This window comes from Arachis stenosperma, chromosome 3, assembly GCF_014773155.1.
Source record: "Arachis stenosperma cultivar V10309 chromosome 3, arast.V10309.gnm1.PFL2, whole genome shotgun sequence".
Classification (NCBI taxonomy): domain Eukaryota; kingdom Viridiplantae; phylum Streptophyta; class Magnoliopsida; order Fabales; family Fabaceae; genus Arachis; species Arachis stenosperma.
Window position 1 is genome coordinate 164,259,673 of NC_080379.1, and position 27,993 is coordinate 164,287,665.

Here is a 27,993-nt window from a genome sequence, read left to right on the forward strand (position 1 = left end):
TCTAATAATTATCCACCGCTAGAGTACCTCTAAACCATCAAAATCACAAAATCTCTCAATTACCAAAACCCAAAATCACGAACTGAAAATAGTAGAATTGGATAAGAAAACGTGATTCTCTTACCAAATTTCTAGTGGGTTTCATAGAAATTTTCAAGACGAACGTGTAGCCACTGATGGCTCGTCAATCGGAGCTTCGAATCAAAAGTTATGTGAGATTGAAATCTAGCCAAGGATTTTGGAGTTTCATCACTTCTTCCCCCCCTTTCCTATGAGCTCTACGTGTTTTGTGTTTGATTATGGGAAGGAAGGGCTGTTGCTCTTCATTAAAGTGTCGTCTAATTGGGTCTTGGGCCCATTTTGGATCCAATTTGATCGATTTAGTCTGTTTGATCTAATTTTGGACCAAATTCTTTATAATTAGTGTCAAAATTTTTGTTTTAATTAGCTCTTTCACATTAAATTATAAAATTTTATCTTCTAATTTCTTAGATTAATAATTAATTTATTGACTAATTATTTACTAATTTCTTGGGTTTTACATGGCAAACAGCAGCCGGTCCACCAACTGCCACGTCTCATTGTGGTACCACCTACCGAAGTCACAAAGGCACCCCCGATTGGGATTCCGTGCGCGTGTAGCCCTAGGTGGTACGCCATGTCCTGCAGGGTGATAGTGGCCTCACCCCACAAGAGATGAAACGTGTGGGTCTTCGGACACCATCGCTCCACGAATGCCATAATAAGGGAATTGTCGAATGTAAAATCCCTGAGGGGCACCGTGTCGCTGAATCCAGCCTCAACCAGATACGAGATGATGGCATCCGGTGGAAGAAGGGTATGACTCACTCGTCGAGGCAGTAGAAGACGAGGCCTCTGAAGAAAATAAATTTCAGAATTATAAAAAAATATTTTTAAAACTTTAATTGAGTCTTTGATATTTAACGGTCCTCGTATTTTAAAAATTTTAAATAAATTTCTATATTTTTCTTATTAAATTTTTACACTGTTTTTAAGTATTTTAAAAACTTTTGTAATAGGATATTTTTAGTATAAAAAATATTAAAATTAAACAAATATTTTTTTCTAATATAAAGATACTTCTAATTAAGAACATATTTACATTTTTAATTACTTATTTTTTAGACAAATATTATTCTGTTAATTTTAATATATTTGATACTAAAAAAAACTTAACTAAAAGTTTATAATAAGTAGTAACAACCTACCACAGGTAAAATAGATTTCCAAATTTCTACAACCGATCTATTTCTAACGCTACAAATTATACTCTAGTTCTTTGCAACTATCCTAACCATGGCTACATACAAAAATATATCTATATGAAATTACACAAAATTCAACACAAAAGAACTAATCTCAAAATCCGCTGCCCCGCATAATGCGAAGTCTTGTTCAGCCTGTTGATGTCTCCATCATTACCAACTACGCATGCCATTGTCGTATTTTTTGATAATATGGTTAGAAAGGGGGTAAAAGAGACGAGAAAGTCATTCAAAAGTTTAAACTCAGACCCAATCAAAGACTGTGAATGATATCTATTTAAAGACGTCTTATGGCCTTATCTCGTTTATAGTAAAGAGGGATTTGACTGTGAACGACATCTATTTAAAGACGTCTTTCAACCTTATCTCGTTTACAGTAAAAGAAAAAATTTATTTCGGTAATTATTTTTTAAAATATTTATTTTATCATAGTTTTTTTTATTTATTAAAATAAAAAATCTCACTGAAAATAAAATATAAATAATAAAGACACAAAAAATAATATTTTTATATTTTATTTAATGATAAACTAAATAAAAAAAACAAAGTTATAAAAGTATAATTTATTCTTATTTTTTTCCATACAACATTTAGAAAGAAAAAAAATATATATTAACTATAAAGTATAAACAGTATTCACTATTCCATCGGCCCATCGTACAAAGTTACAAACACTACACAAGTCTACAACCAAAAGCAGGCGCCAACAAACGGGACCACAACAACGACAGTGAGAGCTCGAGTAAAACGAAAGCTCCCGGCGAGGATCGAACTCGCGACCTTTCGCTTACGAAGCGAACGCACTACCACTATGCTACGGAAGCAGCTGTTGAAAGAAGAATTCAAGATTACCATTTTAAACCTAAATAAACGCTCCGAATCAATCAAATTCAAAACCCCAACGAAAACCACAATCGTAGCAGTAGCAGCCAAGCAGGGCGGAGATGTGCGGAATCGCATTGATTGTCTCTGCCATTCGCATCACCTCATCCTCCTTAACGTCCCCACCTCCTGCAACTGAGAAAGTAAGCTCAAATCAAAGTTTCAACTGTTACAGCCATTCTTTCTTTTTTACGCCGTTTAAAGTTGCTTGCTCATGTTTCTTTTTACAGCTGTCGTTCTCCGTGGATGACGTCAAGGAAGCTCTCCGGAGAAGGGGTCCCGACAGTTTAGGTGTAAAGAAAGTCTCCCTGCAACGCAGCGTTTCGGGGAGAAACCATATCTCATCGTCCTTCATAACAGCAGGTGATGAAGGACACGGATTCTGTTCTCAAGGAAATGATGATAATGGAGAATGTACGGCGCAGCTTCATTTCATTGGTGCAACTTTGCAGCTCAGGGGAAGCAATCCTCTTGTTCAGCCTCTCGTAGATGCATCTGGAAATGTTCTTGTGTATAATGGTACTGGAACATTTTACATCTTATATATATGTTTTTCATAATCATTTTAGATTATATATGTTATATGAATGAGACTCTGGTTGCGTTGCAGCACTATTGTCTCACGGCTGCAATTGTAGTTGCCTGCCAATTTAAAACTACTGTATATATAGCCAACCACCATGTGTCTGTGTGAAATGTCGTATCAGTTTATCTTTATGGTTTTGCTCTGTGTTATTGGTTGTGTTTTCTATTTATTTATATATCTGAGGGATATGTCTCCCTTTTTTTTTTTCATCTTGGTGAGTAGCGAATCATTTTAGGTTTTGATTTTTATTGTGCCTCTTCAGGTGAGATTTTTGGAGGACTTGACATTGCAAGTGATTGCAATGATGCTGAATTCCTCTTGCAAACTCTAGGAAGGTGTTGCTCCTGTGGTTATTGTGCTACCGCACAGTGTGCTAGAAGTGGGAAGAGTACTGTTCCAGATGTTCTTTCTACTATTAAAGGGCCGTGGGCTATCATCTATTGGCAGGTAACTCGAAGTGGTAAGTTTCTGTTTGTCCAAATTTTGGGCTCTATCTGTTTGTTCTGCACGAATCATGAAGTTTGAGGTGGTACCTTCTTTTTTCATTTTGGTCTTTTGTAGGATAGTTCACGGACTCTCTGGTTTGGCCGAGATGCATTTGGTAGAAGGAGCCTCCTTGTTCACTGGCCTACACAAGATGACTGCACCTTCCTGCTTTCTTCTGTCTCACCTATTTTTCCTACTGAGCAGACCTCTGGTATTTTCCTTCTATGGAGCATATTTGGTTAATCTTCTACTTATGCTTCACTTTCTGTGAACTAGACTTATTTGGATAGATTATATTTGTCTTTCATAAACTATGTAGGACTATTTTCTACTTATGTTTCACTTCCGGTTGTGCAGGTTATTGAATTTGTAAATTAAAGCTTTTGACAATTGGGCTTATTTATAGTAATTTGCTGCAGAGTATGAAACACATAATGGACTCGGTTGTCCTAGTTACTGGGAGGAGCTACCATGTGGGATATATAGTCTGGATGTGGATGGTTCAAAATCAAATGGACATATGGCTGGTGAGCTCAAGCTACATGAATACACAAATTCCATGTTAAAGGAACTTATTAAATGGGAGAGAACTTCCATTGAACCCAACTCTGAAGACCTGCAGATATACAAATGTAAGTTTTTTAACAGGGAAACACAATGTGCACTCTGCTTCTTAAGAGGCAGTTCCATGTGATAAAGGTGTTATCATATATTAATGCCGAATGCTCCATTTAATTATTGGAAAATTTAATTCCTAGTATATGTTCCAACCCCTTTTGTAGTTTTTGGCAATTTGGTTGTTTTTAGTTTTATTAGATTGTGACATCTTCGTCTTGACTAAGCAGGCTCAACTCAGTCAACAATTCCAGTGCCAGCTCATGTTTTGCTAAATGCTTTACACGAGTCTGTGTTGCGGCGTACTTCAATGTATACAATATACCAGGTCTCTGATTTGATGGAAATTGGTTTACTGACATTGAATATGAATGTTGCTGATATGATTTATGTCTTTTGTGGCTTTTGTCTGTGATAAATGGTAGTAACAGGATATGTTCTTACTAGTCTGTTTGTTAAGATGTTTTCAGCTGTGGGGATATTTGATAGCTTGTTTGATGGATGAATGATTTTAGCTCTAACTGAATGTAATTGACACAAGGAAACTTACAGTGTTTCCTGAAAGGTTATTTCATGGTGAAGGGCTCCCAGTTAGATTACACCACGTGCTGAGTGAAAATCGACGAACTTAGCTACCCTGATAACCCTTGAGTCCTTGATTATTGACATTAAATCAGCTTCAATCTAAGACCATTGCATAGCATTTTATTAGACGTTTTTCACACAACCAATTATTGGATTGGAAGTTCCTTTCATGTCAATCATACCCATAAAACTTAACAGTAACCTAAAACCTTTTTAGATATATGGATCATATATCTGATGTGATTGCCATGGAGGACCTTTGAGTTTATGCTTGAACTGTCAATGTTTTCCACTTTTCCTTCTGTCAATATTATTTATATTTGCCAGGATTAATTGAAATATTTGGATTTGATTGCACAGGTATCGAGTACTAAAGAGAACTTTGTTCCTGTGGCCATTCTTTTCTCTGGTGGTCTGGATTCTATGATACTTGCAGCATTATTAGATCAATGCCTAGATCAAAGTTGTGAGTGCTTCTCAATAAGCTTCATTTGATTTCTTTGCTGTTACTTTACATAATCCTAGTTAGTTAATTATCTGGTTAGAAACACATGGAGTAGAACTAGTTGAGTTGGCATGTTTTTTGTTTTGAAGATTTCAATTGAGCTGATTGCTTAATCTTTCTTTTGTGTTGGCAGATCAAATTGATCTACTTAATGTAAGCTTTGATGGTCAGTTTGCTCCAGATAGAATATCTGCCAAGGCTGGGTTAAAAGAACTGAAAAGAGTTGCACCTTCCAGAAGGTATGCAATGCTAACTGAAGTTTTTCATGGGCCTGTCTTACTTTCTGTTTTCTAGTTTCTTGTTAGAAAATATAGGTATGAATTGTTTTACTTTTTCCTTTAGGTATTATATTTTTGTCTATGCATTAACTTGAGTATCTTTTGCTATTATGTACTAAATAGTTTTTAAACTCAAGCTGAGTAATATTGAATTGTATCTATTGTCTTTCCTGTTGAAGATTTTGAGAAAGAAAAAGAATGTTTTATTTCTACTGAAGTCTGCGAATAATCTCTCTTCCATTGTATTTCTACTGAAGTCTGCGAATAATCTCTCTTCCATTGTTATGGACGTTGAAAATTGGTGACTGATGACATCAGTTTACTGGGAAATTTTGCTTTGTCACCGTTGGTAAAGACTAACAAAAGTAATCGAATTTCAAATAGAAATGTATTCAACCAATACTTGCAGAAACGTATCAACATTGAATATGATAAAAAGTTAATGAGTTTGTGATTTGAAGATGAATAAATTTAAATGAGATTTTAGTTTTGATTTTAGAAAATGTCATTGCCAGAAACTTAAGCTGGGAGGTGAGAATTTGGATCTCTCATGTATATTTGAACATGAGAGGATACAAATTCATTAGGTAAAGGAACATGTAGATCAAATACAGTGGTTTTAAAACTATATCTAGTTTACTCTGTAATATGGAGTCTCTTATTTTTGCTTTATTCTGATTATGCATCTTGGGCACTGTACATACTTCTATAGAAACAATGTTATTTCTAGTTTCTATCGTGTTCAAATGTTTTCTCATTGTAAACACAGGTGGAGACTTGTGGAGATTGATTCTGAATTGTCAGACTTGGTGTTCGAAACTAGTCATGTTATGTCACTCATAAATCCTGCTAATACCTACATGGTACCAGTTAATCCTGTGAACCAATATTTATTTTTTTAGTCTGTCATTTAAGTAATTATGTTAATTTATATTACCACCTGATTCTCTAAGGTAACCTATGTTGCACCAATGCAGATACAAGTATTAAATATGATACTATGATACGTAAATCCAGGAATTTTATTAAAAAGTCTGTCACATATTTAAGAAGTTTAAGGTAACAGTATTTGGTATGGTACAAATACATGAGTAAAAATGAAGCTTTTGTGCATCATAGAAGTATATAAAGTAATATAAAAAGTTACTTATAATGCACTAACATGAACTACAAACTCAAGTCAAAGATATATACCTTTTATCGAAGTATCCCCGAAACCCATTTTCTAAGTTTCCAGACTCACTCTACTATTTCTGATCTGGTGATATGAGTGGTTTCCACATCATTTCAGGATCTTAATATTGGAATAGCTTTATGGCTCGCTGCTGGTGGTGATGGATGGGTGTCTGGTGCAAATATAGATGATAATGATGATGAAAATCCTGCACGAGCTAAGTATAAGTCCAGTGCAAGGATTCTCCTTGTTGGTTCTGGCGCTGATGAACAATGTGCTGGGTATGGTCGACATAGAACAAGTTATAGACGAGGAAGGTATTACTATGATACTGGTGAATTGTGTTTTAACATTATATACAAGGACAAGACTTAAAATTATAAAATTCATGATTCCATGTTGTAGAGAATGAAATTCTTTTCCCTTTTTAGATTTTCCTGGATGATATAATTTTCTAGTTTTGTGCATTTGTGATTGTGGTCGTGCTTTCTTTATCTTTCATATTGACATTTGTGAATTGTCATTTCAATGCATCCTGATGGTATAATATGCCTGTATCAGTTGGCTGGGGCTACACGAGGAAATGAAACTAGACATGCAAAGAATCTGGAAAAGAAATTTAGGGAGAGATGATAGATGTATTGCTGATAATGGAAAGGAGGTAACGCTCAATTTTACATATAAGAAAAATCAATGTTCTTGACTTTGTAGACTGACCAGTTACCCCCCTTTTCTTCTGTTTTTCCTTGTTTCTACTTTCTAATAAAGTATATTTTTCTTTCAGGCTAGATTTCCATTCTTGGATGAGGATGTGATTAGGGTTTTGCTCAACTTTCCTTTGTGGGAGATTGCCAACCTTGATCAACCTAGTGGCATCGGTGATAAAAGGATTTTAAGAGAGGTATTGCTGTTTTATTTGTGTTTCAAAGATGCATTTACTCCCCCACGTTTTTGAATGTCATGCACTTGTGTATGGATATACATTTTGTTGGACATTTTAAGGCTGACTGGCATTGCTTCCTCGAGACTTTTTTTAATCATTGACTCAGCTTAATAAAAAATGTAATGTGCGGTTGGTAACACAATTTTATGCTTGCGAATGGGAATGACTTGAAACTTTGGCGCTGATACCTGAACTGAGTCTAATAGAGTGGAAACACTTTTGGTATAAATAGCCAATTGATGGTAGTATCTGAAAAGCTTTCTTACAGCAGTGAGATTATTGTGCCAAATCTTTCTCATATCTGTCTGAAGAAAGAAACAAGAAACGATTTCTAACGACTTGGACGTTACTGTTGTACGTGTTTCTTGAAGGTTGCAGCATTGCTTGGTTTGAATGAGGCAGCAATTCTGCCAAAACGGGCAATCCAGGTATGCATATCTAAACTCCACGGTTCTGAATTTATGTTCTACGTATGAAATCAATGGTTGGGTAGTGAATCTACACAACCATTGGGGGGAACAATATAGCCTTTGAGTGCTTGCAATTTTTTAAGGCATTTGTAATCAGAGCTCTGGTGCCTGTCTGAATAATAAAATTGAGAGCTCTGTGATTTTTTTAGTTTTGGTCCATTTTCGGGATCCTAATGTAGCAATGTTCTATAGAAATCTACAAGAACTCGTTTTCTGCTCAGCTATTTGTCCTTTTCAAATGTCAACGAGAAACTTGGTGCTCTTCCCCTAAGGATGAGTTATGCGAGTTGGAGTTTTGGGGGGAAAGGCTTGAATATTGCAGAGGATTTCATCTTACTCTTAAAGTCAAAGACCTTCTGTTTCCCCCATTTTCCTCCAAGATCCCAACTCGCAAATACACCCTTCGTAATATTTCAACGACACTTGGAGGGGATGCAACACCACTGCAGGTGGCTGACAATGACTGTAATTTATATTAAGTTGGAACATGTATTTGGCCCTGCCAATAGAAATGGCCGCTCTTGCACTTTAATTGATTTGTCTTTACTACTCTATGTATGTAGTTTGGCTCTAGAATTGCCAGGGAATCAAATCGAAAGAACTTTGGGAGTAATCGAGCAGCAAATCAGGCTTCTGCAGGCAGTGTTAGGATTGATAAAAGATCGAACTATAGTTGATCCCTTTAGGTCTCAAGTTAATTTTCTAATATATTTATCATCAATAGACCACACGTCTCTGGGCCATAATTGTTTAAACCGTTTGGGTAAGTAGATATTGGGTTTGTTTATTTTCGAGAAGAATTTTTGTCAGAAGTAGAAGTAGAAAAATATTTTGTATTTGAATATATTTATAAAAGTTTTTTCTATTAGCATTAGAATCAACAGTTACAAATATATAAATTGTTTTAATAAAATTATATTATTGTTTAGAAATCCTTAAATGGAGCTCAGGACTGTGACAGATTAGTCCTTTACCTGTTTAATTGGGAGATACCGTGAGAAACCAAAAAAAAAAAAATACAATAATGTTCATGAATAAAAATACTTATATAACATCATATTTCAAATACGCGTGTCTGTAAAAGTGTTTTTTATTTTTGTTAGTACAAAAAGATATAGAAAATATGTATGTCGGACTAATATAAATTAAGTGTAATATCTAGTATGTAATATGTAAACAAATGAGGTATCTATACTTTATAGATTTTGAACATATAACTACAAATTCTTTAGTGCAATTGGACACAGAAGACGTCTGTAGACGAATATCAATTGAGTGTCATACGTGTATCTAACATGTAAATAGGGAAACTCAAGGAGTATCTATAATTTATAGATTTTGAACAACGTAACTATATCCTCTGGTAAAAATTTTCAAAATCTTAAATATAAATATCTGGAGCTGTATGAATGTTATGACAAGAAGTGAACAGCGAACAAAAAAAAAATACACTTGCACATAATGTTACTCTTCGTCCAGAAATTTGCCATTTTTAAGAAAAAATAAACATAATAAGAGGCTTTTAGTTGGGTGAAATCTATGTATAAAAAGTAAAAACAATTAAAAATTCAGATATATACTCTTTTTTATTTTTGTAAGTATTGTGTGAGATAAGATTGTGTATATATATATACATCTTCTCCATATATTACTTTTGCATGAATCTATCCATGTGATCTTATTTATTCATCACATCTTTTTTTTATAGGTTTTCAAGAGTATGTATATTAAAAAAACTAATGTGAAAATACAAAAATGTAATGCGATTTTTAAACACGGTTTGTTCCAGACTGATCAACATCTCTAACTGATCAACAAATTTCCCCCTACTTTTGGTATTTGAAAAAAAAAAAAAAATCACTAGCTGACCATCTCATCAAAGGATTACAAAGCTAGCTTTATAGAAGAAAAGAAAAGGAGTGACATTAGGCGTATGGTGGTGGCTTTGGCAAATCCTTGACGGCGCCACAAAGCAAGCAATTATTTGGAATGTTGAACTCATCCCTGATAGAACGTTCAGGCGACAAAACGCTTATGTATAGTTGTTGTCCTAAGTAGCGGTTCTCAGCTATCTCCGACCTCAAGTTCCATACTCCCGCGTTGTCGAACGTCAGCAGTATCGCCGCCCATGACTTTGGGAACACCTGTACTGTGTTCCTGCTCACCGTATCAAGCATGTTATAGCTCTTCCTCTTCTCTGGCGTCCACAGCCCTGGCTCTATGCTGCACCATTTCATTATTAATAACAGATCAGATCGAACAACTAAAGAAAGAAACAGATAAAGAAAATATGAATGCGCGCTTACGCGACAAAGAAGAAAGAATAGCCGCAAAGATGATATGACTGGATGCTCTTCTCGTGGTTCTCAAAGACGATCTCAACAAAGGTGCGGTACGTGATGTTAAGCACATTGGGTTGCACGGTGAGGGTGGTTGCGACGCTGCTAGGGTTATCGGAGATGACATTGTACTTGAAGACCTTGTCAGGGATTTCAAAGTACTCAGCAAGCTTGATGGGTGTTTCCGGGTCAACATGTGAAACACCATTGAGTCCATAAAGGAGCTTCCCACTGCTCCTACTAACCGAATTAACGAGCTTAATGGTTCGGGTAATGTTGATCTGACCGTAGTGGTAACTTCCCTGAGGATTAGGCCTTGCAGCGCTAGCGGTAAGGTTCCATCTGAAGGACTTGAATTGGTTCAGCGACCAAGCCCAACCAATCGGTGCTGCTGGAATTTCAGGTGAAGCTGGACCTTTTCCATTGCTGTACCTTATGATCCCTTTTCCAGTAATTAGGGTTTTGCTAAACCTAGTTGAAGCAACCATGTAATAATCCCTGGGTTTCTTGTCGGCAGTTACGAGAACACTGAAGCACATTCCGACGTGGACGTCGAGTGAATCGTATATGTTCTGAACGGTGTGAGAGCCTTCCATCTCGACGAGCAGCATAGGGTGGTCTTGGATCCTGAAATTGAGGGTGTCCTTGAGGCCAACGTTGCAGACTCTGTACTTGTAAGTCTTCCCTTCTTTCATTTCGAAGAGGGGCTTGTCGGAGCCGTCGCCTTTGGCGTTCTGGCCGTTGATGAGCACCCCTTCCGGCCGCCCCAGGGAGCGGCCGCCATCTAGAAATTTCTTGAGGGTTGCGTGGCTCTTTGTGAACCAGTCGCCAATGAGGACAGTGTAGTCGTCCTCCGGATCTGGGTACGGGACGGGGATGAGTAGGCGGCTGTTTATGCGGAGGCCGCCGAATCCCCCGGCTGCCCTGTGGAGGCCGAGGCTGGGGTAGTAGAAGTAGCTTCCAATCTGATCCTTCACCTGAAACTTGTATGTGAAGTTGGCACCTGGTTGGATTGGGCAATTCGTCCCTGGAAGACCGTCTTGCCATGAATTCTTTCTTTGTTGCACCCCGGACCTACAAATTTACGAGTTCAATGAGAATTCACAATAATTTTGAATAATGAATAATGATAATGATGATGATGATGATGATCCATACCAATGAAAAAGCAAGGGCTCATCAAGATTGTTGAAAACATTAACAACAATGTTATTGTTGCTGGTGGAATTGATATTTGGTCCTGGAAATTGGTCATTGATGAGAATCACTTGTTGTGGAACACCTAATGGGGAAGCAATTCCATAAGTAACCTTCCATGTAAAGTACCAATATGGATCTTCACTTCGTACTACCGAGATTGTCCATGAAAACAGACATGCCAATAACAAATATATTATTACCCTATCCATCTCCTATATATACATAAATTTATTAATCTTTTTGTTTTCTTGAAAGTGTAATGTTTTTGTTTTTGTTTTCAATGACTAGCTAGCTAGCTAGCTTTATTCTGTGCTATGATTCTTCTCGTTAATTATCATGTTTATATGGGCGTTGCTCGCTATTTCTCAACCATGAAAATCTCTGTATCCGCTAACACCTCTCGCTTCCAAGTTGCTTATATATGCTCCTTGGAATGCGTACTTCCTCTTACGGCTATTCATTTTCCTCTTCAAAACACTTTCTTGTTGCTATTTTTGGAATGCTGATGAATTCGTTGAATTGTGTTACAAACTTCATGGTTATTATTTTTTTTTAAAGAATATTGCTAATAATATTTTTTTAAATAATTTATTGTGAAACTAATTTTTTTATTAAAGAATATAACATTTTAAAATTTTCAATCATATTAAATATATAAAAAATTATCTTTATATATGTATATACTTTTTTTACTTTAACATTCTTAACAATCTAGTGTTCTCAGGGCACTTGCTTATGAGGACGTTTTTTATAAAGCACTTGTGATTTAACGATACTTAATTACTTATTATCGAACCAGTTTTGAAGAAAGAAATTGTGTTTGTTATTATTTGAAAATGATTGATTACACATTTTACAGTAGCACACATTCGTTGTGATTGGGTTTGAGAATTTGTTTGTTTGGGCACTGAAATTTGTTTTCGCTTTTGATACCTATATTAATCCAGCATTATAAAGAATGTATAAATGACTAATAACTAATGAATGAAATCTAGCTACTTGATTTACTAATTATAAGATTGGTCTGTAAATTATATCATTTTTGTTTTTGTGAAAACGTTGCATGTACATTTTTTTAATAATTAAGTCCCAACATATATTAGTTACATTTGGTTTGTGTGCCACATAACCGCCTCTTTTTTTTTTATGTTCTATCCAATTTGTTATGAAAACAACAAAAGAATTCTTTTAACATATAACAGAGAAATATTTTTATAAAAGTGCAAAATAAAATTCTCTCAAATTAACATATATAAAATTTCTAACAAAACAACACAAAAGTTCTACAAAAATAATATAATGCAAAATTCTTTTAAAAAACAATGCATAAATTCTTTCAAATGAAAGAGTGAAGGTTAGCACTGCTCAATTTTAATTAGATTTAGCTAAAAAAGTGTCTTAAAATCATTGGTTAAGAGAATTACAGTTAAAAGTTTTGTTTTTTCCAAATACATTCAATGTATATGGAACTTAAAAAAGTTTGCATTTAATTTGCATTTTGTATTCAAACTATCTAATTGTAATATATTTTAAAGAGTATTTTTAAGAAACTTGCTAGCAATACTTGTTATAACCGTTATTTTGAATTGCAATTCACTTTGTTCAGTCTTAAAATTAAAGCTTAATTATATGAAATTTCCTTTTACATAAATATAGTAAAAAAAAATGCAGAAGAAAAACTACCTAGTATGGCGGTAGCATTTTCTGACATAGAAATTTTACTTCAATTTCGTTTATAATAATAAATATTAGATAAGATAAATTTAGATCATTTTTTTAATTATTTTTTTAATATTATCTTTTTCTTTTCACGTATTCAAGTTTGTGAAAATAATTGAGGTGGATCTAGTTTTTTTGTCCTTCCCAAAAATTTGACTCTGAGAAAGGTTTTTTCTTTATTTTTTTAAAAAAGCATAAATGTATAATATTTAAGACACAAAAAAAACTGTATAGTATTTAAGTAGTAGAGTAATATATTCTGCAGAGTATTTAATTTTTTCCACTCCAAATAAAGAAAAAGTGTGGTGTGTATTTAAGTTCTGTTGTTGATTTATTTATTTAATGTAAAGAAAAAAAAGCTTTTAATTGAAGTATTTAAGTATTTAATTTATTTAATGTGGTGTGTATTGTTATATGTATAGTAGTTAAGTAGTAGAGTAATAAAATCAAAGTAGGTTGGTCCAATAGTCAGTTTATTTGTCTATTTAAATAAATTTTTGGAGTTCAAATTTCATCTTATATATATTAACTACTTAAATTAATGTGTATACATTATCAATTTATTAGTTAACAACAAATTTTTAAATGATTCTGTCGAATTGAAAGATGACGTGAAAAACCAAAATACAAAAAATAATAATATTTGAGAGATAAATATTAATTAATTAATTATCTCATTTTATCTTCTTAACATTATAAAAAAAAAGTAGAGTACTATTATAGAGTACTATTTAATTTTTCCACTTCTAATTATGAATATAAATTCCATACTAGCTGAACATTATTCATTATAACTCAAATTAGTTATTGCCTTATTGGTAATGACTTTAAAATAAAATAGCTGTTATTCCCTTCTTTGTTATTTTTATTTAAATGCATTAACTGATAAACGCATCAAAATTTTAAGGCAATGTTAGATAATCAATAATTTATTTGAATAACATAAATAATAAATTTTAAAATTAGTCCATTTTAATTAAAAGATATTATATCCTAATTTAATATTATTAATTAAATTTAAGATTAATTTATTCTTTTAACTCTATTATTTACCTTGTTCAACAATGTTGTTGATTATTTATATTTTTTCAAATTTTAAAAATGTCTAATAAAAATAGAAAGACAATAAATAAATTATGCAAAGAAATTAAAAAAAAAAAGAGGAAGAAGAAGAAGGTGTCGTGGTTGTAGGATTTTTTCAATGCTTCTTTATCTCAGTTATATAGTTAGCAGCGGCGAAATTGAAAGAATATAGATATTGTTGCGATGCAAAACACTAATGGAAGAAATAAAAGGAGAAAGAATTCAATATATGTAGTTACATATGTTTGCATTAAATGAGGGAAATTATTTCACTGGATGAAGAAAGCATTGATACATTTTCATGAGCTAGCACCGAACCCTGTTACCAAAGCAAACATACATCCATTTGAATAGTAATAAATACGATATTATAAAGGGAAAAAAGAAATGCTCCATCTCCTCTCTTATGACGATGAATGAATAACGCTCAGCAGGCGAGAGAAGGGCTTCTAGCTGTAAACGGGTGCTGGTACAGGCAGGTCCTTGAGGAAACCGCAGGTTTGCTGAGTGATAGGAAGATTGTACTCATCCCTCAATGATTTTCCTGGAGAAAGAACACTGAAGTACATCTGTTGTCCCAAGTAGCGGTTTTCAGCATTCTCAGACCTCATGTTCCACATTCCCGCGTTGTCGAATGTCAACATGATTGCTGACCATGACTTGGGGAACACCTGCACTGTGTGCCTGCTCACTGCATCCAGAAGGTTGTAGTTCTGCCTCTTTGATTCGTCCCACCTTCCTGGCTCCATGCTGATCCATCATAACATACATATATAAATAACAGTAATAGTAATAATAATAAGAATAATAATAATAATTAATTTGTTTAATGCTTACGCGACGAGGAAGAAGGAGTAACCGTCGAGGTTGTAGGACTGGATGCTCTTCTCGTGGTTCTCGAAGATGATTTCAATGAAGTCCCTGAAGGTGGCGTTAAGGACGTTAGGTGCAACGGTGATCTTGCTGACGTCGGTGGGGTTATCGCTGATGAGGTTGTAGTCGAAGACCTTGCTGGCGTAACCGTAGTACTCAGCGAGCTTCAATGGAACATCGGGATCGGCGTGGGAAACACCGTTGATGGCGTACCTGAGCTTACCACCTTCCCTGGAGACAGAGTTGACGATCTTGATGGTGCGGGTGATGTTGATCTGACCGTAGTGGTAAGAACCCTGAGGGTTAGGCCTTGCAGCGCTGGCAGTTAGGTTCCACCTGAAGGACCTGAACTGGTTGAGAGACCAGGCCCAACCAACGGGAGCAGGTGGAAGATCAGGTGAAGGGGGAGTGCTGGATCCCTCGTAGGAGATGATGGCCTTTCCGGTGAGGCTGTATTTGGTGAAGCGAGTTGATGCAACGACGATGTAGTCCTTGGGCTCCTGATCGGCGGTGATGAGGGTGGTGAAGCACTGTCCGACGTGGACGTCAAGAGAGTCGTAGACGTTCTGAACGGTGTGTGAGCCTTCAGTCTCAACAAGGGTCATTGGATGATTCTGGATTCTGAAGTTCAAGGAGTCCTTGGTGCCAGTGTTGCAGATTCTCAACTTGTAGGTCTTTCCAGCCTTCATTGTGTACATGGGCTTGTCGGATCCGTCTCCCTTGGCGGTTTGGCCGTTGATGACAACGCCGTCGGGCCTTCCGATGGAGCGGCCGCTGTCAAGGAAGCCTTGGAGAGTCTTGTGGCTCTTGGTGTACCAGTCACCGATGATGAACCAGTACTCATCCTCGGGATCTGGGTATGGAACTGGGATCAACAACCTGCTGAACACTCTCAGGCCACCGACTCCACCAGCAACTCTCTGAAGGCCAATGGTGGGGAAGTAGAAGTAGGAACCGATCTGGTCCTTCACCTGGAACTTGTAGGTGAAGTTGGTGCCTGGTTGAATGGGGCACATTGTTCCAGGGGTACCATCCTGCCATGAATTCTTCCTCAGCTGGATACCATGCCAGGTGAAGAGGAGGGGCTCGTCGATGTTGTTGAAGACATTGACAACAATGTTGTTGTTGCTGGAGCCATTGATCTCAGGGCCTGGAAACTGGTTGTTGATGAGGATAGCTTGTTGTGGAACACCCAATGGAGAAATGGTGCCATACGACACATTCCATGTGTAGTACACGTATGGATCTTCAGCAATCACGGTTGCTGCCAAGATGCACAGCATCACCACCGACACAACCGTGCGCGTCATTGTTTCCAGCTTCGTCTTTTGGTGACTTTGCTCTGTGTCTTTCTTAGTGAACGAGAGAGGGCAAGGGAAATCCACCTTTCGCTTCTCTGCTTCCCTGCTTTATTGTGCTTCAACAACATCTATATTCCTCTTTTGGCTTCCTTGGATTGCGTACCACCTCTAGTACTTTTTCCATTCTCCACTTCAAAACCAATCATTTTCCTAATCTTAGAATCTTGACTCCCATTTTTAGCACACCTTGCCAGGGGCTTGCCTTTTTTTTCTCTCATCAACCATGGCCTCTCAAAATACTCTTCTTTTTTTAGGAAACAAAATGTTAGACAAGTTAAATTTTGTGATTAAATGGATTTATTTTCCACTTCATCAAACTTGTTTGGACTAACTGGAGTTAAATTCTTATCTTCTTCACATGCTTCGTAAAATTATACTAGCTATATATATCTACCAACTGAAATGTAATGTATGCTAAAACATATTTTAATATTTTTTAATGTATATTTTTTTAATTTTATCTTGAAAAAACAAGAATTAACTAACGATACATTAATTATAACAAAGTCTTATTTTTCTATGTAGGATCAACTATACATACATGAATCAAAATAATATCGTTGTATCTTATCATGTGTTATGTTTATAATAAAACTCTTCACACATAGATCATCTTTGATAATTTTATATATAGTTTTTTTGGTAGTATTTATTTTGAGATATTGGGATAAAAAGACTGAGATTTAGTATCATATTTATTGGTTTAAAAATTGGTACTAAAATTTCTGTTTCTATTTTTAAAAGTTCAGTATTTTAATTTAAAAAAGTGAGAACACAAGAAATTAAAGGTTTTAGAGACCAAGACTGAAATTTTAATAATATTTTATATCTAAAATATTTTAATTTCAATTAATTAATTCTAATTTTACCTTTTATACAAATTAAATTAAAACTTTATTTTTGTTTCAATTTCTATCTCGTAGTTTACACAAAAAAAATTACTACAATTTATCTCAGTCTCTATCTTTCAGTATCAATCTTTCAATCTCTGTCTCTCTACCAAACGTTACCTTTATGTTTTCCTTTCTATTTTTTTCAACTTGTATATATTCCGAATGATTCACCATCTTAATTGAAAATTTTGTCGATCTTCTCTTCAATGGTCAAATTACCTAAGATGATATTCTACTATATCTATTTAGCAATAAAAGACATTATTTGAATATTCTCTCTTATATATTATCGCTTTTTATTGTATCTATATATGTTTGACTGTTTATTTATTTAAGCATTATCATCTTTCATACATTAAATTTAAAAAAAGTCTAGAAGACTAATACTTTTATTAAAATTTAACTAGTATTTAATCAATAAAATAAATAAATAATTTTACACTATTAAATATAATTTTACACCATTAAAATTACTAATAATAACTAATTGATAGTTATAAATTACAAAATTTACTAACTCTTTAACATTCCTCTTAAATTTATGCTTATATTTATTCTTTGTGGTGGTCTAACATTCTGCTATAATATAATATAATACATAACATAGCTGAACTAATGGAGTGAGATAAAACTTATCCAACAATACATTAGGGCCTTACGACATGAGTTTATGGATGTAGAAGGTGAAACCTTTAAGCATGTGATGTTAGTTGTTTTTGAATGGTTGAAGCGTGTTACTATATGATTAAAAAAATCAGTTTATTTTATATAAATAGTTTATTTAAAAAATTGGTTTGAATTGGACCAAGCAGTTATTTTTATTTTCTTCTTCGTTTCGCACGTAAAATTTGTTCTCTTTCAATCCCTTTTTTAGAACTAATATAAAACTTTCAATTAGGTATGTTCCTTTTATTTATATTTTTTAATCAAATTTATTATTTCAAATGTATTTCTTAATTTATGTTTTTATTCATTCCTCTGTGAATGATGAAAATTATTTAATAAATACATACATATTTATGTCATCACACTATTTTGATGTTCAAGATCATAAATACCAAGATAATTCATGGCAATTTCATGTGATGGAAGACAAAAATGTAATTATGGTATAAGGTAGACTAGTTGATAGCATGAGCATTGTTGAAATTTTGGCATGATCTCTTTCATATTTGTTATATGTCTCTTTAGTTGGTGATGTTATAGTTTATTGTGATGATATGATGGTAGTTTAATTGTATGAGTTAGGTCCTTTTTATTTGGTTGAATTTTTTCTATGACTATCCTATTCTTGATGGCAATGTCAAAATAAATATTTTTATTAGTTGTTTTTTTTTCTCTATTTTTGAATCAATTTTATTTTGAAAAAAATTATTAAAATTTTTTGTTGTAGACAAAATTAATAATATTATGTTCAATTATTTAAGGAGACCAAATCAATATTTTGATTAGATACTTTTGTTTTATTGAAAATAAATTCTAATTTTATTAAAAAATAAATTCTAGTTGATAAGTAAAAACACAAAAACGTGCATGACAGTGAAATCATAATTTCTAGACAAGTAAATTATAGTCTTATTATCTTAAAAAAATAATTTATTTATAGAATAATATTAAAAAATCAACAATAATTTGCATGAAAATGGTTTATTAGTAAAATAAAAGTTAATTGATTGATTACCATAAAATTTAATTTAACGATAAATTTGCAATTGAACATATTTTTACAGCTTAATTTAAAATCTGTTTACAGCTTAATTTAAAAGCAACTGAAAATATAAGTTATGGCAAACAAAACAAAACTCATCAAGAAAATAGAAATAGAGACAAAAAAAAAGGACAGATGATATCATTTATGTCATTCCTATAAAAAAAACTGTGAATTTTGTTTCTTTTTCAGAATACTAAATTTTACTTTTTCAAACAATTTGTATACATATATTTGACAAAAATTAAATAAAAAAAGTTTCAGATAAATTTAAAGAAAAATTGGTCAATATGAATGAAGAAAAAGAACATATCAAATTCATCTGTTAGGAATTTAGAAATAATAAGCAGAAAGAATTTAAATTATTTTAAAAGTAGTTATTTGATCTATTTAAACCATTTTTTTTAAATAAACCATTTGTATAAAATAAATCGATTTTTTTTAAACATACAGTAACACGTGTCAACGATCCAGAAGTAACTTCACCTGTAGTTTCCGGAGTTGTGAAGTTATAAATATGGAAAAAAAGTTTTTTGAATTTAAGACTTACACTTTGTCGGAAACTAACTTTTTCGAGACTATTGAAGATTAAGAGAAAGTGCTAGGATTTGAATAACTCAAAGCATGCAGGAAAATGAAGTGCAATAAGTTGGGTTGGGTTGGGTTGTTACAAAATGGTATGAGAGTCAAAATCTGAATCAATGTATTAACAAAGATGTTGGTTCTTATTAGGAGTAGAAATTGAGATGTAAAGTCTCATATCAGTTAAAGAGGATAACAAAACATATTTTATAAAAATGTGAAAATAATTTTTTTATGAGATATTTTTTTTGGACATATCTTAATGAATGAGTATAGGAGATTTGCCATCATTCTTACGGTAAGAAATAAAATTGTGAGATTTTCACGCCTGAACACCAAAGCAGAAAATCCACAAACAGATGGGATAGACTATTATATTAAAAATACTTTTTGTCAAATATAAATTCTGACATACTTCACCATTTTAACTAATCTATTTGAATTTTATAATTTACATCTTTTTAGATTTTTCCATTATCCTATGTAATACGTTTAACATACTTAAATCTCTTTGTGGTATGATATTTTTCCAGATTTACTTACGTTAATAGTTGTCTATGTCGTATTGAATTTAGGGTTAAATATAATTTTGATTTCTAAGATATATGTCGAAAAATTTATTTATTCTTAACTTTTTTTTACATATAAAATTGTCTCCAAGATTTGACTTGGTTTTAAATAGTTTTTATTTTAGGGACCAAAATTAAATGGAAGTAACGACAAAATCGTTGACAGCTTCTTTTTCTTTCCTTCCTCCTCTTTATTCTCTTTCCTTTTTGTAAGAACAGAAACATTCTCTTTATTTTATTATTTTTATTTTATAAATTTTTTTTGTTATAAATAATTTAATTTAAAATTTTAATATTTAAATAAAAATAATAATTTTAAAACTTGATTTTAAACTTTATTAGGAACGATTTTATATGTAAAAAAAATTAAAAGCAAAAGAAATTCAATCTAAATATTAAAATCGTACTTAACCCTTGAATTTACATTTTATATGTTCTTTCTCACTAAGAATTATTCGTCATTTCTTTGGGTTGTTCTTTTGATATGAAGAAGTACTTTCAAGTTAAAGTTACATAAAATTTTCATCCACCAAATGATTTTTCTTTAAAAAAAAGAAACTAACATTGAAAATCATTTGTTTCGCTGTATCTTACACATGAGTACCACTATATATTATGAATTTATGTCAGCTGAACTTTCATACTTCAACTTTGATATGAAGAAAAACACTGATATTTCAAACAAGATAGTAAATCTCCATTTTGATTCTTAAAATTCACGTGATTGTTCATTTTGGTCTTTAAAATTTAAAATTATCTATATTGGTCCTTCAGATTCAAATCCAAGCATCAATATGATCCCTCAATTCTTTCCGTGCTGAGATTGCACCCTCTTTGCCACGTTGAATGATGAGTAACGATATCGTTTACTTTTGGCGTCCAAACAAGTTAGAAACGAAGAATAGTAGAGGTAGAGAAGAAGACGAATACTTTATTTTAGGTCTCCATCGTTTCTTCTCCCTTTATATACAAAACGACGACATTTCTGACTTATTTGGGTGCCAAGGATAAACGACGTCGTTTACCCATCATCCAATGTGGTAGGAAGGGTGTCATCTGAGCACTCCGTTAGTCTAATCATCACTGAAAAGAATCGAGGGACCACATTGGTGCCTAAACTTAAATCTAAAGGACCAGTATAGGTAATTTTGAATTTAAAGGACCAAAATGAGTAATCGCGTGAATAGCAGAGACCAAAATGGGTATTTAAGGCCCGTTTGGAAAACTTTAGAAGTAACTTTTTTTAATTTTTGACTTATGAAAAGTAGTAGTATTAATGTTTGGTGTAATTTTTAAAACCAAATTGCAACTTTCTAAGAAGCTATTTAGGAGCTTATAGAGAAGTTAAAAAAAATTGACTTCTCTCATAATACTTCTATTTTTTATCATATTTTTATCATATTTCTATAAAATAAGCATTTTTAGAATTAAAAATTCAAACACAAAATAACTTATTTATAAGTTACTTTTAACATAGTTATTTATTGTTTAAATTATTTTATTAAAAGGAGTTTAATTAAGTTGATTACCTAAATTGGACCTTAGTCGTGTTTGGATATCAGACAAATTTTATAATTGTAACTTAGTAAAAGATAAAAAAAAAAACTCATTAGTGTGTCTAATATTATTCGTAGTTTATATTTTTAAAATGAATTTGAAAATAAAATTTTTTATTAATTAATTATTACAGAAAAGTAATTTAAATAAAATACTAAAATGTAATTTTATTTTATCTAAAACAAATTATATTTTATATTAGTTCTAACAAATTTTTTGAATTTGACACATGTTACTATATTTTAAAGTGTGCTGTATCTTGTGTTTGTGTCTGTGTATTATAGTTAAAAATATTCAGTACTTCTTAATTTGGGTATGTAAAATTTAACAGTTAGTAGGACATTCCGGTTTAAGTTAGTTTACAGATATTTCTAGTTACAATAAAATTTTTGTTTGCCTACTTTTGCTCGAGTGAAAGGATACCTCTAAATACTTTTGGCCATGCTAAAAGAAAAGTATAAAACTAATTTGAAAAATACAAATGTTATGTAAATAATAAAAATAAAATTAATCATTAAAACATATATATATATATATATATATATATATATATTGATGTGTACCACACGATACTCGCCGACCTAAAAGGTCGGAAACAAATGAAACAAGCAAACCCTATCCCCACAACGGCTACTCTCCTAACTGAACACACTACTAACACACGTCTCTGCACTTCAGATATGCTTAACAGTTCTAACCAAGAATATCGGAACAAACTGAGCTTCCCATTAAGCTACGAAAGGCCTATAAAGCCAGCCTCTCCCAACTCATAAGCCAGGTTCTAGCTTAGCTTCGAGTGATTTACTTTTTATCTCTGCAATCACATACTTACTTGAGCGTCGGAGTCCTTTTTGCAGGTGCTCCCGCCGCCGTGTTTCAAGGTACCGAGGTTATCAACAACATTACCACCGAGAAACTCACAGCTCACGTCAGGAATCCAGCAGTCACTCCGGATTACGTATACCTCGGTTCACCCAGGACGGAACATTTGGCGCCCACCGTGGGGCACGAAGAGCTAACCCCATATCATCACTATTTTCTTGTATTTTATTTTCTCTCCTCTACGCAGGATTCACCAAGTCCATGGCCGGCAATGGAGTTCAAATGCCCAGTCAGGCCGAACTAATGGCCCAGATGGCTGAACTACAAGCGGAGGTCAAGAGATTAGCAGAGCTATCAACCCAGAACAGCAAACATGAGGAAGGCAACTCCAAGGGCTCAACCCAAGGAGGAGCCGAACTTATTGGTGTCAACCCCCCCAAGGAGAAGCTGACCTTGGACAACCCGTTCTCTGAGGAAATCACGAATTTCCAAATGCCGAAGCATTTCACACTTCCCTCTTCTCTCGAGCCATATAAGGGGATTGGTGACCCCCGGGCTCACATTAAGAAATTTCAATCTATGATGTTTTTAACGGACCTAACAATGACCCTGTACTTTGCAGGGCTTTCCCTACTTATCTGGACGGGGCTGCCCTACTTTGGTTTTCAAAATTGTCTGCAGGGTCAATTGCCTCCTTCGAAGACCTGGCTAGGTCATTTATCGACTACTTTGCAGCAGCTCGGATCTATGTGCATGGATCCGACTATTTAAGTACCATCCGTCAAGGCCCGCAGGAAAGTTTAAAAGACTACATGACGAGGTTCACAGACGCCACCATGGAAATTCCCGACTTAAATCCTGCCGTCCACCTACACGCTCTCAAAGCCGGACTCAGGCCCGGGAAGTTCAGAGAAATAATTGCGGTTACCAAGCCGAAAACACTGGACGAATTTCGAGAAAGGGCAGCCGGACAAATGGAGATCGAAGAACTTCGAGAGGCCGACAAGTCCGAAAAAAGACCAAGAAAAGAGGACGACAGGCCCTCCAGATCAACGAACGCCAGGGACCTCGGCAAGCCATTTAAGCTCACTCCAAAATTCGACAACTACACCAGATTCAATACGAAGAGAGAGAGGATAATCAAGGAAATACTTAACGCCAAGATCATAAAGCCGCCAACCCGAGCAGGGAGTTACCAAGATCAGCAATTCGTCGACAAGAGCAAGCACTGTGCCTTCCACCAGAAATATGGTCATACGACGGACGAGTGCGTGATAGCCAAAGATCTCCTGGAGAGATTAGCACGACAAGGCCTCTTAGACAAATACATAGAGGGCCGAAAACACAGGGAAAACAACAAAGAAGATCAGCAAACCTCGGCCAGTAAGGAAACCAACAAGTGGCCAAACAACAATCCACCTAGGGGAATAATAAACTGCATATCCGGAGGGTTCGCTGGCGGTGGCGAAACAAGCTCGGCACGAAAGCGGAGCTACCGTGCGATGTTAGCAATCGAGGGAACAACACTACCCTGCAACAAAGCTATTCAAGATTTAGAAATCACTTTCAACCAAGCTGACGTATGCTCGGCCGCTCCTCACTCAGACGACCAAGTCGTAATTTCCGTTCAAACAGGCGACCTTCTGGTAAGAAAAGTCCTTTTGGACCCAGGTAGTAGTGCCGATGTTCTTTTCCATTCTACTTTCTTAAAAATGAATCTATCTGGAAAACTAATACAACCCTCATCCGGAGAATTAGTAGGGTTCTCCGGCGAGAGAGTACCGATCAAAGGGTACATATGGCTAAGGACGACGATGGGAAACAACCCATTAGCAAAAACCCTAGACATACAGTACCTGATCGTCGACTGTCCCAGTCCCTACAATATAATCCTTGGACGACCTGCTCTGAATATGTTCAGGGCAGTCGTATCTACTTACCATCTATGCGTTAAGTTTCAGGCACAGGATGACAAGATAGCGACGATACACTCTGACCGACAACAAGCTCGGCAATGCTACAACACGAGCTTAAAAAGATCGGACGTGATCCGGAAACAAGGAGAAGTCCACTCAATAAATAGCTCAGAAATCTTGTCTTTGGCCGAGCTTGACCCTCGAGGGGATATACAGGAAAGACCTCAGCCAGCAGATGAGCTACACGAAATCCAGCTGACAAAGGTGCCGGGACAGGTAACCTACATCGGCCAGGCGCTGAGGGGCCAACAAAGGTCGGAACTGATCAAATTGTTACAGGACAATGCTGACTTATTTGCTTGGACCCCGGCAGATATGCCTGGCATTAGCCCAGAAATCATCTGTCACAGGCTAGCGACGAACGACACATGCCGACCTATAGCCCAGAAGAAGCGAAACCTCGGATCTGAAAAGTCAAAGGCAGCCTTGGAAGAAACCGAGAAACTCCTCAAGGCTAACTTCATTAAGGAAATCCGCTTCACCACATGGCTCTCGAACGTGGTAATGGTAAGAAAAAGTTCAGGTAAGTGGCGCATGTGCGTCGACTTTTCAGATTTGAACAAAGCATGTCCTAAGGACGCTTACCCCCTTCCATGCATCGATAAACTTGTGGACAATGCATCAGGTTTTAACAGCTTGAGCTTCATGGATGCATACTCTGGGTACAACCAGATTCTAATGCACCCGGAAGATCAAAGCAAAACAGCGTTTATAACTGAACATGGTAATTTCTGTTATAGAGTTATGCCGTTTGGCCTAAAGAATGCAGGTGCAACCTACCAGCGTCTGATGGACAAGGTATTCCGACACCAAATAGGTCGGAACATCGAAATCTATGTGGACGACATGGTCGCCAAGTCAACTAAAGATCGGTCTCATTGCGACGACCTCAAGGAGGTATTCGAACAGATCCGAGCATTCAATATGAGATTAAATCCGGAGAAATGCGCCTTTGGGGTACAAGGAGGAAAGTTCTTAGGCTTCATGCTGACGTCCAGAGGAATCGAAGCAAACCCTGAGAAGTGCAAGGCTATACTCAACATGACAAGTCCCAAGACAATAAAGGAAGTACAACAACTAGCAGGAAGGATAGCCGCTCTCTCCCGATTCTTACCCGCGGTATCAACTCGGTCACATCTTTTCTTCCAGACGATCTTAAAGAACAAACAATTCCAATGGACACCCGAATGTGAGACGGCGTTCGCCGAACTCAAGACCCTTCTATCATCACCTCCCGTACTGCAAAGACCTGAAGTCGGCAAGCCACTGTACCTATACCTATCTGTTTCCAATCATTCCATAAGCTCGGCTCTCGTCCTAGAGACAGGAAGAATTCAACAACCAGTGTATTTCGTAAGCAGAGTAATGCAACCAACGGAACAAAGGTACCCGAAAATAGAACAGCTCACCCTTGCACTCGTGGCTACAGCGAGGAGGCTAAGGCCCTACTTCCAGAGCCACACGATAATAGTAAGAACAAATCATCCGCTAAGGCAAGTATTAACCAAACCGGAGTTGGCAGGACGATTGACCAAATGGTCAATTGAACTATCGGAGTTTGATATTCAGTTTCAGACCAGATCGGCCCTCAAGGCACAAATTCTCGCCGACTTTATCACAGAAATGACCTCAGATGAGCACATTGAAACATGGGAATTGCATGTGGACGGGGCCTCAAGCCGAGAAGGGAGCGGGGATGGCATAATCCTAAAAGAGGGAAATAAAGTGGTAGCCGAGCAGTCTCTCCAGTTTCACTTCTCGGCCAGCAACAATCAGGCCGAGTATGAAGCCCTGATAGCAGGACTCAAGCTCGCCCTGGACCGCAAAGTAACCAACTTAACAGCACATTGCGATTCCCTCCTGGTAGTCCAACAAATCCGAGGAGAATTCCAGGTAAAAGATCCCTTGCTAGAACGATACTGGCTCATAGCAAAGGATCTAATTTCAAATTTCAATTCATTTACCATAATACACGTACACAGAGAACAAAATGTCAGGGCAGACATACTTTCTAAGCTCGCCGCCACAAGGGCGGAAACACAAACATCAACATTATCACAACACACACTCACCAAACCGAGCATTGAACTATTATCTATTGAACGCATTAACGACCTCCATGATTGGAGGAGACCTTTCCTTGAATATATCTGTACAGGTACCATACCCAAGGACGAGCCTCATCCTCAACAGTTCAGACGCAAGGCAAGCTTCTACACAAGAGTGTCAGGAGAATTATACAGACGAGGTTTCTCACAACCATTACTGAGATGCCTAAACCAAGACCAGGCCCAAGAAGTAATGAATGAAGTCCATGAAGGAGTATGTGGGAACCACATAGGAGGACGAGCCCTCGCAGCCAAGATAACCCGAACAGGATACTACTGGCCGACCATGAAGAGAGATTGCATAGCCAGGGTCAAAGCATGTGACAAATGCCAGAAGCACGAGATGATCTCGACCAAGCCAGCCGAGGTATTGCACAGCATGGAGGTAAGCTGGCCTTTCCATAGATGGGGGCTGGATATCCTCGGCCCATTCCCAACAGCGCCAGGACAGGTAAAATTTCTCTTGGTATCCATAGACTACTTCTCAAAATGGATAGAAGCACAACCCTTAGCAAAAATAACGGCTGAAAAGGTACGATCTTTTATTTGGAAAAATATAATATGCCGCTTTGGAATACCAAAAGAAATAATATCAGACAATGGAAGACAATTCACAGGCAATAAGCTCGGTTCATTCTTAAAAAATTTTAATATCCAACATCGTTTTAGCTCGGTGGAACACCCACAATCCAATGGGCAGGCCGAAGCTGCTAACCGAGTTGTGTTGCAGGCAATAAGAAAGAAGCTTGATGAAGCGAAAGGAGAATGGGCCGAGCTCATACCCGAGGTACTGTGGAGCTACAACACCACAATACATAGCACCACAGGCGAAACACCTTTCAAGTTAGTCTACGGCTCAGAAGCACTAATCCCCATTGAGGTCGGAATTCCAACGGCAAGAGCCGAATTATACGACGAACAACAAAATCTAAGAGCCAGGAATGCCGAGCTTGATTTAGCCGAAGAAGATAGAGAAATCGCCGCTATCAAGCAAAGGGCCCAAAAGAGAATAATGGAAAGGAAGCACAACAGAAAGGTGAAACCAAGAACATTCAAGGAAGGCGATCTCATACTCAGACAAACAGAAGAGGCCAGGCGACCTCCAGCCCACGGAAAGTTCGCCGCAAACTGGGAAGGCCCCTTCCGTGTAACCAAAGTGCTCGGCAAGGGGGCGTATCAACTACAAACACTACAAGGCAAAGCCATCCCAGGAAACTGGAACGTCTCCTCACTTAAAATGTATATGTCCTAGTCTGTATGCGAATGAAGGTACTCTTTTTCCCCCTTAGAGCTTTTTTCCCAAAAAGAGGGTTTTGCCTAAGGAGGGTTTTAACGAGGCCGGACGCCCTTCAAATTCAAATAAAGATAATACGATCCTCTTAAAAATAGCCCA

General features: G+C 35.7%; 4 protein-coding genes and 1 non-coding gene across 5 annotated transcripts; 2 read left to right on the forward strand and 3 right to left on the reverse strand.

Moving 5' to 3' along the window:
* Positions 1-2,038: 2,038 nt before the first annotated feature.
* TRNAT-CGU (transfer RNA threonine (anticodon CGU)) lies at positions 2,039-2,110 on the reverse strand. Its single transcript has one exon. It is a non-coding gene; the product is annotated as a tRNA-Thr (tRNA).
* Positions 2,111-2,194: 84 nt separating this feature from the next.
* LOC130967709 (uncharacterized) lies at positions 2,195-8,687 on the forward strand. Its single transcript, XM_057892695.1, has 14 exons — positions 2,195-2,311; positions 2,399-2,687; positions 3,017-3,201; positions 3,316-3,451; positions 3,660-3,872; positions 4,086-4,183; positions 4,801-4,906; positions 5,079-5,184; positions 5,993-6,086; positions 6,515-6,714; positions 6,959-7,058; positions 7,182-7,298; positions 7,712-7,768; positions 8,374-8,687. Exons 1-14 carry the CDS (start codon positions 2,231-2,233, stop codon positions 8,485-8,487), a joined length of 1,896 nt encoding a protein of 631 aa, XP_057748678.1. The 5' UTR covers positions 2,195-2,230; the 3' UTR covers positions 8,488-8,687.
* A 1,048-nt stretch (positions 8,688-9,735) lies between these two features.
* Positions 9,736-11,558, reverse strand: LOC130970778 (L-ascorbate oxidase homolog). Its single transcript, XM_057896960.1, has 3 exons — positions 11,308-11,558; positions 10,117-11,223; positions 9,736-10,033 (listed from the first exon to the last, which is right to left on the reverse strand). The coding sequence occupies exons 1-3, from the start codon at positions 11,556-11,558 to the stop codon at positions 9,736-9,738; spliced, it is 1,656 nt and encodes a 551-aa protein (XP_057752943.1).
* A 3,042-nt stretch (positions 11,559-14,600) lies between these two features.
* Positions 14,601-16,334, reverse strand: LOC130970814 (L-ascorbate oxidase homolog). Its single transcript, XM_057897009.1, has 2 exons — positions 14,989-16,334; positions 14,601-14,901 (listed from the first exon to the last, which is right to left on the reverse strand). Exons 1-2 carry the CDS (start codon positions 16,332-16,334, stop codon positions 14,601-14,603), a joined length of 1,647 nt encoding a protein of 548 aa, XP_057752992.1.
* A 6,443-nt stretch (positions 16,335-22,777) lies between these two features.
* On the forward strand, positions 22,778-27,852 carry LOC130967192 (uncharacterized). Its single transcript, XM_057892008.1, has 2 exons — positions 22,778-23,060; positions 23,198-27,852. The coding sequence occupies exons 1-2, from the start codon at positions 22,778-22,780 to the stop codon at positions 27,850-27,852; spliced, it is 4,938 nt and encodes a 1,645-aa protein (XP_057747991.1).
* Positions 27,853-27,993: the final 141 nt, after the last annotated feature.

Coding starts and splice junctions, on each gene's coding strand:
- LOC130970778 (XM_057896960.1), bottom strand. CDS start 11,558: ATGGATAGGGTAATAATATATTTGTTATTGGCATGTCTGTTTTCATGG. Junction 11,224..11,307: donor GAGCCCTTGCTTTTTCATTG/GTATGGATCATC, acceptor GTAAATTTGTAG/GTCCGGGGTGCAACAAAGAA. Junction 10,034..10,116: donor TATTCTTTCTTCTTTGTCGC/GTAAGCGCGCAT, acceptor GAAATGGTGCAG/CATAGAGCCAGGGCTGTGGA.
- LOC130967709 (XM_057892695.1), top strand. CDS start 2,231: ATGTGCGGAATCGCATTGATTGTCTCTGCCATTCGCATCACCTCATCC. Junction 5,185..5,992: donor AGAGTTGCACCTTCCAGAAG/GTATGCAATGCT, acceptor TTGTAAACACAG/GTGGAGACTTGTGGAGATTG. Junction 7,059..7,181: donor TTGCTGATAATGGAAAGGAG/GTAACGCTCAAT, acceptor TTTTTCTTTCAG/GCTAGATTTCCATTCTTGGA.
- LOC130967192 (XM_057892008.1), top strand. CDS start 22,778: ATGGCCGGCAATGGAGTTCAAATGCCCAGTCAGGCCGAACTAATGGCC. Junction 23,061..23,197: donor CGAGCCATATAAGGGGATTG/GTGACCCCCGGG, acceptor AATTGTCTGCAG/GGTCAATTGCCTCCTTCGAA.
- LOC130970814 (XM_057897009.1), bottom strand. CDS start 16,334: ATGACGCGCACGGTTGTGTCGGTGGTGATGCTGTGCATCTTGGCAGCA. Junction 14,902..14,988: donor TACTCCTTCTTCCTCGTCGC/GTAAGCATTAAA, acceptor ATGATGGATCAG/CATGGAGCCAGGAAGGTGGG.